Source organism: Peromyscus leucopus, chromosome 1 (genome assembly GCF_004664715.2).
Source record: "Peromyscus leucopus breed LL Stock chromosome 1, UCI_PerLeu_2.1, whole genome shotgun sequence".
Taxonomy (NCBI): domain Eukaryota; kingdom Metazoa; phylum Chordata; class Mammalia; order Rodentia; family Cricetidae; genus Peromyscus; species Peromyscus leucopus.
The window spans coordinates 138,461,578-138,480,021 of NC_051063.1; the positions used below are offsets into that span (position 1 = coordinate 138,461,578).

Genomic DNA, 18,444 nt, shown 5'->3' on the forward strand with positions numbered 1-18,444 from the left:
GCAATGTCTCCCTTTCACGTTTGTATCACTGTTGGTATTGTTATTCTTCGGTCTTGTTTAGACAATCATAATGTTGAGGTGTCCTGGGTGTAACTTCCCTGCAGGTTCTAGGAGACACACTCTCACAGCAGACTTCCTGGTCCTCTGGCTCTTGCAGTCTTTCCACACTCTATTCATTGATGTCCTCTGAGCCTTTGGTGCAGAAGTTGTGTTATCAATGTATACATTTGGGCTGGGCTCCCCAGGATCCGTTGAAATCTGAATTATGACCAGTTGTGACTTTCTGTAATGGTCTGTTTGCTGCAAAAAGAAGCTTCTTTGATGTGTGACCTGAGGATTTGACATCCTACTCCACAGATACTTGCTCAGCAATGTTCATTGCCATTCTATTCACAATAGCTGGGAAATGGAAACAAGATAATGCCCTTCAACAGATGAATAGATAATAAAAATGTGTTACATACCATACATACAATGAAATACTATTCAACTGTAAATAAAAAGGAAATAATGAAAATTGCAGGTAAATGGATAGAACTAGAAAAATTTATATTGAATGAACTAAACCAGATCCACAAAGACAAACGGTGCATGTTCTCTTGCTATCTGTGGTTCCTAGCTCAGATATGAGAATACAACATGTAGTAACCATGGAAACCAGAAAATATAAAGGGACCATGGTGGGGGAGAGTCTGGGAGGGGTATACCAGGTGATATGAAGTTAGAAACAGGAAAGATGGGGAGGGGGTCTTCAATTGTTTATGGGGGAAGGAGGTCAATACAGAACAGGAAGGAAGAGGGACAAATAACACTAAAGATTTTTGATAAACCCTCAAGGAATCATACTATTTTATATTTACTTAAAATTATATATAATATATTTAAGATACACATAAATACACATATATTAAACAAAGCCATGCCACTTAGCTGTAATAATTCTCAGAAATCATAGACTATATAACAAAAACCCCAGTACCAGCCATGGGAATCTTCCATTTGTGCTGTTGCAAGTAATTCAGGTGACTCCCCAAACAATATAATCTGTTGTCTTCACCTCTGGTTGCCTCTCAGGGGTTGAAAGTAAGTCCCTATTGCTGAAGACACCACACACTTCAGAAACAGGACTCAGAAGATCTGAGCTACATCTAACTTGCAAGCCTCTTTCCTGAGATTTAGCTTTCTTTCCTAAGGGAGGGAAGTAATCAACAGTCCTATCCAGCTGTGATGCCTATGAACTGTAACAGTAACCAGCATGGCAAGAAATCCCTAGAGGTACAACAATGGTGTTCATATCTTGGTGGCAACCAACAGTTGTCTAATCAGACTTAAGGCCTGCTCAACAGCAAGCAAATGATGCCTCGTACTGGAAACCAGGCCAACTTCTCATGGCTGGTGAGATTATGTATCTTAGTGCAGAACCTTCTATTGCAACTTGATGAGATCAACGTAATTCCTAACAGCTCTCTAAAACTTAATTGTTTATAAATGAAGAGACGAAATCCTCACTAATTAATTCTGTGAGGTCACTGTTGCCTGATACTAAAACCAAAAAAAAAATATGATATCACAAGAAAATAAAAGGACAGATCGCTATTTCTCAATAACATGGATGTAAAAATTTGCCACAAAACAGACTTCAGTAGATCCCATCAAAATATTAAAGGTGCCTGTGATGGCTGTTGTTGGTTGTCAACTTGACTACATCTGAAATTAGTTAAAACCCCCAAATGGTAGGGCCCACCTGTGAGAGATTTTTTTTGTTTAATTTGAAATAGGAAGATTTACTTCATATCAGGATCTTCGATGTGGGAAAACACACTTTTAATCCAGCTCTTTGGAGGTGGGAGACCCACCTCGAATCTGGGCACACCAGCTGCTGGCAGCCTATGTAAGGGCATGGAAGAAGGAAGCTTTGCTCTTCACCTTCTTGTTCTCAATTCACTAGCAAATCTATCCCTTCCCTGGCATTAGAGCCTACTTCTTTGGGATTCCAGTTTATACTGAAGTCCAGTTGAGACATCCAGCCTTATGCACTGAACAACAACCAGATTCTTGGACCTTCCATTCATAGGAAGCCATTGTTAGCTCAACTGGCCTACATCCTGTAAGTTATTCTAATAAATACTCTTTCTCTATGTAGATTCATTCTATAAATTCTGTTACTCTGGAGAACCATGACTAATACAAAGCTATTTCCAACAGACCACACAGATCTTCTCCTACAGGCTCTCTCATCACCCATCACTTTGTCCCTGATGCCAACTGCCTCAGGCACTCCTTGTAACCTGCTGGCCAGGCTATACCAGCCAGGGAAGTAGGTAGATGATCTTAAGACCTTCATTCTCCCACTTTTCCTGTGAATTCAATGCCCCAGTTTCATCCCCAGATCTGCAGCATTCCACCAGCTGTGGTTCCTCCTCCATCTCTGCCCCTATTCTTACAAGACTAAATAGATCCTAGTGGCACACCCTGCTTTCCTCCATCCTGTGGACCTTCTCAACATCTCTTCCTTCTAGCTCATCTTCATTCCTAAGTGTCAGGCCCCAATACCTAGAAACACAAGCTAACTGGAACCTCCAATGGCTACTCTGGCAGGATCTCAAGAAACATTCTCCACCTGGAAACCCAGACACCACACTCTCACAGAGAGGGTAACAGAAACCAAGGAACAGAACACCCATACAACAAAGACCAGACCAGATATCAGCACCTGGAATTAGAATCTTCCCAAACTCTGATGCCTAGAATCCAGGATAAAAACATAACCAGTAACATCCAGAACAAGGCCAGCAACCCTACTATAGTAGGCCCTAAGAAATGCAGCAGAGCTGAAGCACAAGACACAGGCTTCAAAATAGCCTTTAATGAATACGTTAGAGGTGCTTAAAGAGGAAATGAATCCCTTCAGAAATCTACGAAAACACAAACAGCAGTGGAATGAAATGAAGAAAACAGTTCAAGACCTGAAAGTGGAAATAGAATCAATAAGGAAAACTCAAACTGAGGGTAAACAGGAAATGATAAATTTAGGAACTTGAATAGTAAACTCAGAGGCAAGCCTGACCAACAGAAGATAAAGGATGGAAGAGAGTATCTCAGACACTGAATACAAGATAGAAGAAAAAGGGTCCTCCACCAAAGAAAATGTTAAATCTAAAAGATCCTGGCACAAAACATCTGGTAAAACTTGGATACTATAAAAAGACAAAATCTAAGAATAATAGGAATAGAAGAAGGGAAAGAAACCCAGTTCAAAGGGACAGAAAATATTTTCAACAAAATCACGGAAGAAAATGTCCCCAACATAAAGAAGGAGATACCCATCAAGATACAAGAAGAGTACAGAACACCATATAGACTGATCAGAAAAGAATTTTCTTTATCATATAATAATCAAAACACTAAACTTACAGAACAAAGAAAAAATATTAAAAGCTTCAGGGGGAAAAAAAGCTTCAGGGGAAAGGACCAAATAGCATATAACTGTATATCTATGTAGATCTTATTCTAAGACCTGGCTTTTCAACTGAGACTCTAAAAGCCAGAAAAGCCAGGAAAGATGGTCTACAAACTCAGAAAAAAAAAAAAAAACACAAATGCCAACGCAGACTATTATACCCATCAAAACTTTGAATCACAATTGGGTGGAGAAAGAAAGACATTGCATGATAAAACCAAATTTAATCAGTAGCTATCTATAAATACAGCCCTACAGAAGGTGCTAGAAGGAAATCTCCACCTCCAACCTGAAGAGGCTAACCACACCCAAGAAAATACAAGGAATAAATAAGACCCAGACCAGCAAATAAGAAAAGGGCAGAGGGAGGGAATGACTCCACACCAGAAAAACAAAATAATGAGAATCAACAAAATTTTGTTCATTGATAACTCTCAACATCAATGGCCTCAATTCCCTCATAAAAGGCACAGACTAATAGAATGGATTTGAACACATGATTCAGCCATTCTTCTGCATCCAAGAAACACACCTAACATCTAGGATAGATATAACCTCTAGGTAAAAGTATTCCAAGCAAAAGGACCTAGGAAGCAAGCTGATGTAGCCCTTTTAATATCTGACAAAATAGACTTCAAAGCAAAACCCATCAGAAGAGATAGTGAAGGTCACTCACCAAAGGAAAAACCCACCAAGAGGACGTTGCAGTCCCTAACATCTATGCACCAAACACAAGGGCACCCAAGTTCATAAAAGAAATACATATTATCCTTCACAGAGTGACAGTGGGTGACTTCAGTGCCTGAGTCTTTCCAATGGACAGGTGACCCAGACAAAAACTAAACAGGGAAGTGCTGAAGTTAACTTACTTCATAAACCAAAATGAACCCAACAGATGTTTACAGAATATTTCACCCAAGTACAAAGGAATATACCTTCTTCTCAGCACCTCATGGAACTTTCTCCAAAATTGATCACATACTCAGACACAAATCAAGTCTCAACAGATGCAAGAAAATTGAAATAACTCCTGCATCCTATCAGATCACCATGGATTAAAGCTGAATATCAACAACTACAACAACAGAAAGCTTACAAACTCATGGAAACTCTCTACTGAATGAAAATGAGTCAAGACAGAAATTAGAAGAGAAATTAAAAGCTTTCTAGAATTAAATGAAATGAGAAGTGCAAATATACCCTCATCTCTAACCCAGACTCTATCTTAATTAATAGCCATTCACAAATGAAAATTTAATTTTTCCAAGGGAGTCTTATTCAGGAACAAGTCGCCCTTAAGGATAGGCTACATGCTCAACAGTAGATGACAACATAAACCAAACTCAACAGCATCTTTGGAGGGAGGTTCTTTGTCTCATAATATTAAATCAGGACATTTTTTCTACCCTTTAGGTTTTTTTGTGGATGTATTGTGGCTTTCAGTTTTGAGGTTTTTATGGGATTTTTGTGTGTGTGAACATGTATCTTTCTGCATCTAATTACATTTATTGTGCTTTTTCTTTGGCTGTTTTTTCTTGTTTGGTTATTTTGTTATATTGTAATTTGTTTGTTTATTTTTATATTATTAATATCCTTTAGATGCCTGTTTTTTTCTAAGGAGAAACAGAAAGGGTGTGGGTCTGGATGGGAGGGGAGGTGAAGAGGAACTAGGAGAAATAGTGGGAGGTGAATTATAGTCATAATAATATAGTGCATGAAAAAAATCTACTTTAATGAAAAGAAAAAAAGACAAAATATTAAAGAGATTATACACTGTGGTTGGACATTTATCACAAAAATGCAAAATTACTTTAAAGATTCAAATAGTATTGCACATTATGTCAATTGAGTGAAGTACAAAATCTACATTATCTAAAGATACAGAAAAGGATGGAGAAAAAAATTGATAAAATGTACTCTCATTTCATCACATCTAAATCCAATAAACTAGAAATTGAAGGGGAAGTTCTCAGCCTAATAATAGTTGTCTATAAAATTCCTACAACTAATACCAAACTTACTGGGAAAGTATTCTACCCCCACCATCAACACCAGGATCAGGGTCAAGAAAAACATGGTTGTCCTCAGTTACTGTACAACATGATGCTAGGGGTTCCAGTCAGAGCAATAAAACAAGAAAATGAAATAAAAGACATATTGAGTCCAGAAAGAAGCAACGAAGTTTCTATTTTTATATTGTGTGATATGATATGTGGAAAATTCTAAGGACTTTCCTTCACTAGGCTCTCCCTCTGTTGCAGGGTAGAGACCCAAAGACCACTCAGCAGAACCAAAATTCAAATTGAGAATCTGTAATAAGTCGATCTGCAACTACCTGGAGAGAAACGCTCTTCACAGAGCAGCCTCAAATGCATATTACAGGGAGTTTTTAAAGACAAAGTATACAGAAAACTACATGTTGGTTGGTATTTGCAGACAGAAGCAAGCAGGCAGTTTAATAGGAGCCAAGAACATGCAGACAACTGGGGCATTTCCACACTGAGTTTCTAGAACAGGATTGGGTGCTTTCCCTCCAGACTTTTCAGGGCAGGAAGTAGAAGCCAAAGACTGCTTCAACTGAGACAAGATAGAGAAACTTTTGCCATGTTATACCACTGCAAGACTGAGTGGCTTACTCCATAACACCCGCCCCCAAATCCCAGAGGAGTGGGATTGTGAGGGGATCTGGGACCCAGCTGGCCTGAGCTTTTCCCCTGAAGGCAGCAGCTCCTTTCCTGGGACAATAGGTTCAAGAGCAGGTCAGAATTTGGGAATTTGTTCCTGACTCTGGCCAGAGAGTGAAGGAGGTTACCATTGTTAAAAACAGTAGTTTATGGTAATGTTGCCTAATATTGGGGGTAGGAAAGAGAAGGTGGACACACCCACCTATGGACAGTATATGTGAAACCATCTCTAAATGAGGCTACACCAACATACATAGAGAAAGTCCAGTTTAAGTTACATGAAAGCTATGGCAAGCCCTTAAGAGCAATTACTAAGCCTCCATATGGAATTACTGAAACAGGATGGGGTGAATTTGAAATAATCATCGAAGTATTTTTCACAGACCTGCAACTCTGCATCATTCACTAGTATTGTTTCAGCCCGACAGAGCAATATTGGGGGAAAAGACAGTGTGTTTCAGAGTTCTGTGACTAAATGATATTTCAAGACCCAACAGCAACGAAGCAAGTAACACCTTCTTGTCAACGAAGAGTAGGAGCCTTTACGCACAGGACAGAATCTGCAGAACGTGAAGTGCAACACAGAGAAAAACGGGACACTGTCAAGAGAAAAAAAATAGAGAGAGAGAAAGGAAGGAAGGGAGGGAGGGAGGGAGGGAGGGAGGGAGGGAGGAGGAAGGAAGGAAGGAAGGAAGGAAGGAAGGAAGGAAGGAAGGAAGGAAGGAAGGAAGGAAGGAAAGAAGGAAGGAAGGAAGAAAAAGAAAATCTAAAGAATCTAATTTTAAAATCTATTAGGACTGGTAGATTCAATCAGCACATTTATTATATAAGGTGAATATACAAAAATCAATGAAATTAAAAATACAATTATATTTAAATACCATCAAGAGGAGTAAAATCAAAGATGAACACGTTGTGCAGGCCTTAGAAAACATGTCTCAGCATTTGGTAAACTGAGGTAGGAGAATCAAGAGTTCAAGGCCAGCCTGCACTACCTAGCAAATTTAAGACTAGCCTGGGATATAGGATACCCTGTCTTTAAAAGCAAAATGAGCTGGGCGGTGGTGGCGCACACCTTTGATTCCCAGCACTTGGGAGTCAGAGCCAAGTGGATTTCTGTGAGTTTGAGGCCACCCTGGGCTACAGAGTGAGTTCTAGGAAAGTTGCAAAGCTACACAGAGAAACCCTGTCTTGAAAAAAACAAAACAAAACAAAAAGCAAAATGAATAAAATATTTATAAAGAAATATAAGGAAAGAAATGCCAGCTGTATACTTTGAACACTATAAACATAACTGGCAGAAATTAAGGAGGACCTAAAATAAACAGAAAGGCATTTAACACCAACGAATCAGATGCATTACTGTTAAGGAGGCAACCCTAGTTAAATTGACCTATAGATTGACACAACACCTATCAAAGCCCTTCTTGCATATCTGAAGAGATTGACAATGTTATAACAAAGTTCTTTAGAAATTAAAGAAACCTAGAATGTCCAAAGTAATCTTCCAAGTTTCAAAACATACTACAGAACCATAGTAATCAGAACAGACTGGCACTAGCAACAAGGTGGACATAGATAGGTAAATGCAATAGAGAGACCAGAAATAAACTCTTGGCTTTATTGTGAACTGACATTTGACAAGGATGCAAAGACAATCTATAGAGGAAAAATATTTTATCAACAAATGTTGTAAAAGCTACCCGTGCCCAAGAATAGAATGTACTCTGTGTCTGACTCTTTGCACATAAATTTAAATGGATCAAAAGCCTAAACACAAAAAACTAAAAATAATAAAACTATCTCCATTTATTATTATTGTGTGTTATGCATGTGTGTGTAGGTGTAGGTGTGGGGGGGGGAGCAGAGGACAACTCTCAAAGTCTCCTTTCTTCCTTTCACCATGGATTACAGGTATGGACTTGGGAGGTAAGTGATTTTACCCACTGGGCCATCTCCATGTCCCTAAAAATAATAAAACTCTTTGGGGAACACAAAGACATAAATATCTACAACCTTGGGTTATGTGCTACTTTCTTAGATGTGATAGCAAAAAATATAGATGATAAGGAAAAACCAATTGATAAATAACACTTCCTCAAACTTGATGGGTGTTTTTCCTTTATATATGACATTAATAAGGTAAAAAAAAAACTATGGAGTGGGAAAATATCTGCAATCATATACTTGATAAGAGTCTTAGATTTTATATGTACAGATTCTTTTTTATCTTTCACATGCACAGGTGTGCATGTGTGGGGGATGTGTGATGTGTGTGAGTACATGCTAGTTTATGAATGTAGGAAGCCATATGTGGAGGTCTCTGAGGACAACCTTGAGTATTGGTCACTCTTGTTGTTCAGCACTGTATACACCAGGCTAACTAGCCTGGACCTTCAGGGATCCTCCTGTCCCTACCTCCTAACACTGTACTAGGACAGATGCACACTGCCACACTCAGCATTGGGTGAACTCTGTTCACACTACTTGTACAGCAAGCACCTTGCCCACTGAACCATCCCCTCAGTCTACCTGAGCAAAGTATTTGAATACATGCAAAGATGTGCCAAAGACAAGGAAACACAAGAAAAGAGCCAGAATTCACACACTGCTGTGTAAAACTAACATTAGCATGTTCACTTTGCAAAGTGGAGTGGCAGTTTCTTAAAAGGTTTAGCACCTACTTTTTTTTTTTTAATCTAGTCAATCCTATGTATTTATCGAAGAGGAAAATATACTGTCAGATGAGAATTGTACATGCATACTCATAGCAGTAGCCCATCAATTGATGAATGGATACAGAAAGGATAACATAGCTTTATGATTGAATATTATACAGAAATAAAAATGAAATATTAATGCATGGTACAACATGAGCCAATCTTGGAAACATTATGCCAAGTAAAAGAAACTGGTCTCAAAGGACCACATACTGTTTAATTCCAATTACAGGAAGTGTCCAGAAAAGACAAATCAACAGAAAGCAAATTAGTGGCTGCCAAAGAATGAGTGACAGGAGTGGATAATGATGAATGATGACTGATGGGTGAAAAGGTTCTTTCAATGTGATGGAAATAGTCTATAGTTAGATTATGGTCATAATTGCATAATTTTATAAGTATGCTTAAAAATCCATGCAATTCTACACTTTAAAATCATCTGGGGTTTTATAGTATGTAAATTATACATCAACAAAGCTGTTCACATTTTTTTTGAAAGATCCTATAAAGATCATTCGGCATCTGCTAATTAAAGAAGTTTTCTGTTTATTTTCTCGTTTCATCTTTTATCTTCTTACCATCTCTACCGTTCTGTGAACCTGTTACACCAGTTCAATACCTCCCATCCCATTGTTTTTTTCTAACAATGCAATACTTAGTAATAAGGAATACATGTGGGACTGGGGATATAGCTAAGTGGTAGAGTGCTTATCCAGCATGTGCAGAGTCCTAGGGTCAGTCCTACACAATGATAGCAGGCATGGTGGTCCAAGTCTGTAATTTCAGCAGTCAGGAGCTAGAGGAAAGAAGATCAGGAGTGGTGTGTATGTGTGTGTGTGTGTGTGTGTGTGTGTGTGTGTGTGTGTGTGCATTTAAAAAATAAAAATGAGTAAAATCTATCAAATAACAAATAAATTCTCCCTTGTCCTTTGGGATCTGCTGTCCCACTCTCTGGATGTATCTATTGCCCATGGTTTCATAGATCTCTTCAGACCTCATGAGTACATTCCCAGCCCATTACCTGTGCTGTGCTTACACACACACAGGACTACGCGCTATTCTGCACCATGTTTGTCTCATGGAGTGCTGCCTTTGGGAGCTATTTCCATGTCTGCACATATGGACCAATCAAACCTACTGAATAGTGTAGCATCTGTTGATAGTTCTGCCATATTCGTATTTATATTTAGGCTGTCTCCCCACATGTATGGTTTCGTTGCATGTTTTACTATTACAAATCACATAAAATAAACATATACATGGAGTGGTTACTAGGAAATCAGGGTGAAAAGTTATATGACTTTGGATGTTGATAAATGTGACCAGGTAGCCCTACAGAAAGTTGCACATGGCAAGCTTGCATACCCTGGAGACACAAGAACTAGTACATATTTCAGAATCTCTCTCGGACTAAGTTAAGTCATACCCCTCCCTCAGATCACAGGCTTGAGCACACCCAGGCTTGGCTCAGGTTTAAGTCATTGCCTCAAACGTGTGGCTGCGTGCTCTTAATTCAAGGATGATTGCTCAGCTCTGTTTTCTGCAGTTTTCCATCCTGACAGCCAGGTCTCCTAGACTCATGACACAAATACCATCAATATGCAAATAGCCCATTACTGCCCTGTCCAAAATAGAGCCACATCAGCTTCCACTCTGACTTTATGGCGCTGACTGATGGTCCAGCTCCCTCTTTGTGTTCCTGCTTAACCTTGAGGGGTGTCACTCCACTTCTGACAGCTCCTGTCACTGCCCTGACTTAAGCAGCTGGTGTGGATGATGGCGACAGAAGGTGGTGTCAGCCACCTGGGAAGTTCGGAGTGTTTGTGCCACAGGAAGGGGTGGGGAGTGGAAAACAGTAGGTGGGTGTTTGGGAGTTAGGAGGGAACCACTAAGAAAGAAACACAACCATCAGCATCTGTGGTTTTCTTGCAGATGCTCTGATGTAAGAGGGGTGGGGTCAGGCTCCGAGACAGGTACTGGCACTCTTTTTGCTGTTTCTTATTTCTTTTAAATTGTATATATTTAAAAGATGAAAGCAAGCTATTGTGGGTGAAAGTGGTTTGTAAATCCTAAAACACTGATCAAAGATGAAGCTTTATTGACTTGACATTCATTTTCTATTAAGCAAATTAAAAGTCCAGGGTTGATTGGCATTAAGAGAAATAAATACCGTTTTAAGGAGGATAATATTCGTTTTGATTCATATATGAGTCTTAACTGACTCTGTATATGTTCCTTAGCATATGTTTAAAATTCTTTCTCTTGGGCTAAATCAAATTTGACTTTTAAAAAATTATAACAGCATTTTAAGAGCTAGTACTTTGATCTTGAACTTAGTCTATCTGTTTTTCTGCTTTTAAAGTGAAAATAAAAAGTATTTGTGGAATAATTAAGCTATGTCCAGTGGGATAATTATGCCCCCCACCCCCGTGGGACAGAAAATGGATTTGGGGGATTTGAAGCAGCCCTAAGAATATAATTCTGTGCCACAGAGCTACAAAAATCCTGCCTGATTTGTAAATTTGCGTTTCCATGGTAACACGAGACTGTAGTTAAATAATCCTCACTTGTCTAGGACTGAATTCCAGCAACTCTTCCTAAACCTTCATCCTATTCTAATCCCACAGCTGTTGCCATGGAAATGATCAGATAAGATTCGGTCCTGGAGGCAGATGGGACTGCAGTGGGAGCTAAGTCCTGGCCTACATACTGGTTCCCTTTGGTTTTTCTCCCAATCTTTGCATTGCAGTGAGCGGTCTCCACACATGAGAGGTTAATTTAACATGAAGTCATGAAAACCAGGCTGTGTGCTTAGCATCTGGTGCAAATGAGGAAAAATCTGTTCCAAACATTGCTGAGGAACGAAAAATCTGCGATGCTTCCCTTCTCCTAGGTTCTGGACACTTACAGTCAGACACAGCTGCACAGACGTCTTCACTCGAATCCTTCACACTCTGATGGTCCCCAAGGCCAAGAAGGAAGGGTTGCACCAGGCCACACCGCCCTGCCCTTCGCCAGCAGAGGTGGCAGCATTCCTCGTTGTCGTTGACGAGTGCCGTTCTTCACGGTTGACGGGTCTTCACAGGGTACCCCCAGGGTTCTCAACTGCTGGCTCAGCAATGTCCTCAAAAGGAATGACAGAGTTTTTCCACGCTTCTGTCAACATCCTGTGGGCATTCTTGCACACAGAGGCATGGGAAAAATATCTAAATTTCAAAACATTGGTTCTAAACCAGATTGAGGCTGGGCTGGGGTTAGGAGGAAGAGAAGCCACACTTGGTCGCTCTCCTTTCAGCAGCATGATGTGATTGATCATGCAGTCTTTGCCGAAACTTCATTCGCCCCAGAGTGATTTTGACTTTTTAGTGAGGCAGATTTCCTGCAGGGTGTGTCCCCAGTATGTAACAAGAACAAGAGAAGCCCAACAGGGAACACAGAACCCGGGGAAGACGAAGGGACCATTGGAGGAGCTCTGGCTATGAGTTTGTATGAGCAGTGTCCCCAGATGAGGCTGAGGCTGGGGTTTTCAGTGCCTCTCAGCTCCAGGTTCATATGGTTCTCCCTGGGTACCACCTCACCTCACACTGCCATTGATTTAGTGAAGGATGGAGGAGTCACAGCCATCTATTTGTTATTGTTGCTGTCCTTTCGTTGGAGAGAACCAGTGGAGTTCTTATTAACTATTCCCCTTTGGAAGCTCCATTCATACATTCTGTATGCTGGCATCCTTCTTCACATGACTGTTCAATAAATACCTAGCATTGATGGAGGAGGGGTCCCAAAGCCACACCCCTAGCAGAAGAGCTATTGGCAGTTATTGGTTGCTGGGAGAAGGGGAGTCTTTTCTTCAATGCTATAGCTACTACTAAGTTGCTCGCACTCTTGTGAATAACTCTGCACACCTACACTCCTGCAAGCCACATGGATTAAACTCAACTGGTCATTAAAACGGATACGGAAGTAGGAGGAACTCTTGGGAGGAAGCAGGCATCCAGAAGGAATAAGGAGATGATAAAATAGGGCAATGAGGGGGGTGAATATGATCAAAATATATACATGTATTAAACTGTCAAAAAATAAGATTAAAAGTAATCACCTATTGAATTGATAAGTGGATTCTGTGATTTGAGATTTGATTGCAAAGTCCCACAAATAAGAAATAAGGATTTGTATTACTCTTACATCTCTCTCACCATAGTTACAGCGACAACTTTTAGAACCTGTGTGTAACTCTTTCTCTGGGAAAGTTGTTATATTTTCCGTGGCAAATATTATGATTTTCAGTGACATGGAGTATAATTTTATTTTCTCGACTTTCATAATTTCGCTGACACTAGAACCAGAGAAGGATTTCTGAGTCGGGAGTTCAGATTTCCTCGGGAGAAAATAGTCACAGATGGGGTCTTGCCCGAGTGTGTCAGTCAGTCCACCTGGGTTCCCAATCTTCACTACTGCTCTTCCTAATATCTCTGAGGTTTACCATCATCTTTCCCTTCAAAGGAATGTTTATACATTAGTGCGCTTAGTTTCTTCTCAGCCCTGTCTAGTACTTGAAGCAAGACAATACTTTAAAAACCTCTATTTGATCATGTCACTATCTTTTACAACTTTTCAGTGCCTCACATCTATCCTTGAAATAATGTCCAAATCCTTAACCTGGGTTTCTACAACCAACTCCTTCAAATCATTAGTGCTGCCCAGTGCACCCCTGCATTCCCCATGCCCTGGACACATGGCTTGGTCCCTAGAGTGCACATATGATTGGAGTGCCTTGGCCTCATCCCCTTGCTCTAGGTTGATGTTCTCTGTTGCAATGTCATTTTCCAAGACAAGCCTTTGCTGAGTTCCACACTCGCTATAGTCCCTCTGATAGGCTCAGCTTGCATGGTGCCGTGCATCTACATAAGGGATTCATCACAACTATTGCCACATGGAACACACTGGATGTTTACATTAGTCTCTTCTGGAATGTAAATTCCACAGGAAGGAAGACTGAGCTTATCTTATGCATGGGAGAGATGAAACACCTGGGAAAATGATGAATGGCACACTGGGGCTAAATGGTTATTGGAAAGATCACTGATGTTCAAGGTCAGAGAGGACATGGAAAGCACTTAGGGGTTCAGTTCAAATATTAAGTCCTTACATGTGCCACACATATAGATTAAAGTGACACCAGGATCACAGTACATGCATTTTCTTTTTTTTTTTTTTTTTTTTTTTTTTTTTTAGTTCAGTATGATTTTATTTAAAAATTTGCAAAGCTGAAGGAGGGATCTAAGTTTTTGTTAAAGCAATTTGCACAGTTTATATTCAGCCTTTAGCTTTGCTGAATAATAGCAGAAAAGGAAGTTTCTGTTCAAGATCCTCACTTCAGCACACTGAGCCAAGACTCCTGGCATCCTTGGTGGCAAGGTCACTTGCCCCTAGTCTGAGGTTCATGGCCAGCCCTCTGGCAGTGGGAGGCCAACTGTCCTCCAGGCAATACGAGGTTGTCTTCCCACTGCCCTCTACACACACAGGCCCTGAGAACCCTGTATTTTACAGCTGGAACAATGGGAAAGGATTCCTTAACTCATCACCTGCAACAAATCCAACTCCATTAAGTCTTGAGGATGACAAGTATAAAACACTCAGAATGCGTGAGATGCTCCATGCTTAACAGAACAACTCACATGGTAAAAAATTAAGTCAAGAAACATGCCTTAGTATTTGAAAATGTGACTTAAAAAACAAGATGCACAGCACGATCTTGCGTGTGGTACTGTAAACTCCTACTGACGATTGCTACTGTGGTCCGACAGGTGGAAGAGAGGCAAGCGCCCTGCCATACTGGTCCGCCCACAGGGAACACCGCGCTTTCAACTGGGTTACTGAACTTAGCCTGAGGGAAATAAAGGTCCACAAACTAACACCCATGTCACTCTAAACGATGAGGTAGATCTCTTTTTCTAATATGGTAAAGTGAAGATAACAGAGAGTCCAAACGACATTTAATCTTCTTCTTACAACTCCAGGCTATGGTCATGGTCACAAACAATCCTTATAGACTTCGAGGCGATGAGGTCAGAGCTTATGTGCAGACAAGCTATTTACTTGAGATGCTATTTGAAGAGTCAATAATCAGTCTCGGATCAATCAACTCTTTCCAGTGCACACTGATCCTCCTCTCCTGCGTCACGGCGTACTCCACCACCTCGGTTCCGTTCTCATTGTGATAGACCAAATCAAACTTCCCAGGTTCTTTCAGAGCTGGTAAGGATGAGAGGACTTCTATATCCACTTGCTGGGTCTCTGGGTTGTGGCTTAATATTTTTCCTTCCTTGTAATCAGAGACATCGGGGGAGTAGTTCGACGTGAGTTCCAACAGCTTAAATGCAATCTTTTCGCCGACTTGAGGGGCAGCTGCCAACTGTGGCAATAGGCTATAGTCCTTCTTGTGTGTCTCTACAGGATTCTGGATCACAATGGATGAGTTTGTTAGGATGTCATTTAACTGTTTCTGCTTCTGGCTCTCAGAGCTTCTATTTAAGATACAGGAGATAGCATGGCCTCGGCCTCGACCTCGGCCCCGAACACCCCGGCCCCTCAGTCCCTTCCCAAACAAGAAGTCCTCTCCTCGTCCCCATCCTCTTCCCAAACTGCTGGAGACAGGCACACTGGGAGAAGGACCAGCAGTCTGCCTGCCTCTGCTTGAGTCAGTTTTCCATCCCATAATTCCCGGCGTCTGCACCATCAGCTCTGGACACCCTTGCCCTGCAAAGAGGCCTGCTGCCTTTAGGAAGTCCGAGGTGCCCTCGGGGATGTTCTGGGACACCACAAACTGGTCCTCTGACTCCGAACTGGAGTCTGAACTGGATGAGGAGGTTCGGGCGGCCTTGCCCTTGCCGGAGCTGAAGGCGAAGGCAGGCTTTGAGGACTGTCTGGTGGCAGCTGCAGATTTTGTAGCGGGCCCATCTTTCAACAGCTCAGCTGACAGTTTCTCGGAAAAGGTGCCCCCCTGCACTGTGACACTGCAGTGGTCATCGCCGACTGACTCTGGACCGGAATCCGACTCTGACAGGTAGCCTGGGCTCACTTTGGGTCCCGCGTTGCTTTTCCTCCGGGCTTTAGTGAGGCTGCTTCTGGGGGAGCACTTGGGGGAGCCCTTGGGGGAGCCTCTGGGGGAGCCCCTGGGGGAGCCCCTGGGGGAGCTGCAGTTCTGTGGGCTCCACTCCTTGGGCGCTGGTGTTTTGGAAGACTTGGAGGCCTTGGTCTGCTTCTTATGTTCACATTTCTCCTTTCTTTTTGGTGATTTCTTTTTGGCCTCTTCCTCTTCCTCTGCTGGGCTGCCGGTCACTTTGCTCTTTCTCTTGTTTCTCGCCCTCCCCATCTCATCTGGAACCTGTTTTGTTTCCGGGCCCAAGGCCTTCTCACTATGGCCCTCCTCCTGCTTTTTCCAGGGCTTCTTTGAGCACTTGGAACCCAGTTCCGTCTCTTCATCCTCCACAAATTTAAAAGCCCGCTTCTTCGCTTTTCTGGGTACAAAATGAGAGTCGCCACCATTTCTTATGACCAGATTCTCAGGGAGTCCTCCATCTTCTAATTTAACCCTGAGGCAGTCGTTGTCTCTCACCAGGCGCGCGCTCTCGGCGGGGGGCAGCAGCCCCCCTTCCAGGTAGAGGCCCAGGAGCGCCCCGGAACTGAAGCCGAAGCGCTGGCGGATGAGACTGATGAGATCCGTGACAACTCGGCATCTGTTCAGGTCCACCAGAAGCCAGAAGACCGTGCAGTGCGGCGTGGCCGGCGGCGGGTAGTCAAATTGAAGCCGTAGCCTAACCGTCTCGGAGGCTGCCATCTTGCTCATTTTTTTTTTTTTTTTTTTTTTGGTTTTTCGAGACAGGGTTTCTCTGTGTAGCTTTGCGCCTTTCCTGGGACTCACTTGGTAGCCCAGGCTGGCCTTGAACTCACAGAGATCCGCCTGCCTCTGCCTCCCGAGTGCTGGGATTAAAGGCGTGCGCCACCACCGCCCGGCCGCATTTTCTAAGTTATATGAGATCAAGTATATGTGCCTAACCCTCCCCCGCAAATAGGTCTCATGTGTCATTTTTTATACGGGATGTCAGCATGATTTGGAAGATTTAAATATTCCACCTTTTCAGTCTGGCAGGGTCTTACAGGTATCATTGGGCATCAAAGTTGGCACTTGTGTTAAAAATAGCTATTTGTCTTGGATCATGGACTCTTCCCTCAGGCCAATTACTTTATCCTGGTGCTCAGTTGAAGCAAAGATGTTTGGATCCAGGAGCAAGGGGGAGGGATGTGAGCAGCAGAGGACTGGGGAAAGAGATGAGCCACAGTACAGTCTCAACAAGGTCTCAGCCAGTCCCCAGGGAACTCTAGAGCTAGATGGGTGGTCCTCTAGAGTTTCTGTGCATCAAAGGGATGGGGCTAGCCACTGGATGCTCTCATTAGCCAGGTGTTATTCCTTGAAGGCTATCCCAGGAATAGGTATGCCTTTGGATGAGGCTGTTCTTCTAATGAGAGGACAATTCAGGGAGCACGGTAAGTATGAATAATGGACAGGAATCACACAGCTGAAGGAGTGAATATCTTTGACTTGGGGAGAACACTGCAAGGAAGTAAACAGTTCCTTGTCTTCCTTCTTCCTTGTCTCCCCTGTCCTCTTCATTTTCGTTGAAGAGATTTTCCAGATGGGAGCCTATTACTTAATAGCAATGATTCTGCCCACCTCCTGCCTGAGCGTCTGTAGTTCAACTCTGGACATAACACACTGGGCTGTGGAGAAGACGTAAAGATACTAAGCGCCTTTTCTTTCACACAACTCTATCCTCTCAATTTTCCTCAGGTTCTGACTAGCAGGAAAAGGTGAGAAGAGATGGCCTGCCCCTCCAAGAATTAAGTGTATCTCCTAAGGATGAGAATAGAGACACTATTTCTTCGCATTTTAAAATGGAGAGGGACAAGTGCTGGTGACTGTCGGGCAGTGATCTGACCCAAAGCTCTTGATCCCTTTGGACCATTATTTTGAAATAAACCCTTCACTGCTGGGTGAATGCTGAAGATGGCTTGTGGGGGGTGGGGGTAGGGGGCGGGCTGGGGCGATTTCCAGAGCTTTCTGTGGTCTCTAAGATTCTGTCTCAAACCATATAGCACTGTTGCTGGGGTTGGATGGAGTGAGGGCATATCTAACAGACAAGTCTACTCCCCCTCTTTCTCTTTCAAGAGCCAAGGTGCTCCCTGGATCAGATTTAAGTTAGTTATCTAAATGGCATTATTTCCAGCCATGATGGAAATCTCCATCTTGGTCCACCAATTACATGCACAAGACAAGCGGCAGTTATCTATAAACACTTTGTTCTAAACTACTTGTCAGTGTGGCCACATACTGTCCCCTATTTCTCCAGAGCTCTCGGCCCCTCCCAGTCCCCGTTTCTCTCTCTGTCCTTCCAGTTGTAGTAGCATGGAGTTGTCCCAGAAGGAATGGCCCTTTCCACACAGGCCAGGAGAAAGTGAAGCAAGTGTGGTCTTGCCACCTGCCTCTGCCTCTTCCAACATGATCCCTAACCAAGGCCCAAAG

General features: G+C 42.3%; 1 protein-coding gene and 1 pseudogene across 1 annotated transcript; one reads left to right on the plus strand and one right to left on the minus strand.

Moving 5' to 3' along the window:
• The window catches only part of LOC114709448, a 78,667-nt pseudogene extending 66,495 nt beyond the window's left edge, over nt 1–12,172 (plus strand).
• A 1,910-nt stretch (nt 12,173–14,082) lies between these two features.
• Nucleotides 14,083–16,710, minus strand: LOC114709452 (coilin-like). Its single transcript, XM_037198622.1, has one exon. It carries the CDS (start codon nt 16,708–16,710, stop codon nt 14,953–14,955), a length of 1,758 nt encoding a protein of 585 aa, XP_037054517.1. The 3' UTR covers nt 14,083–14,952.
• Between the last annotated feature and the right edge of the window lie 1,734 nt (nt 16,711–18,444).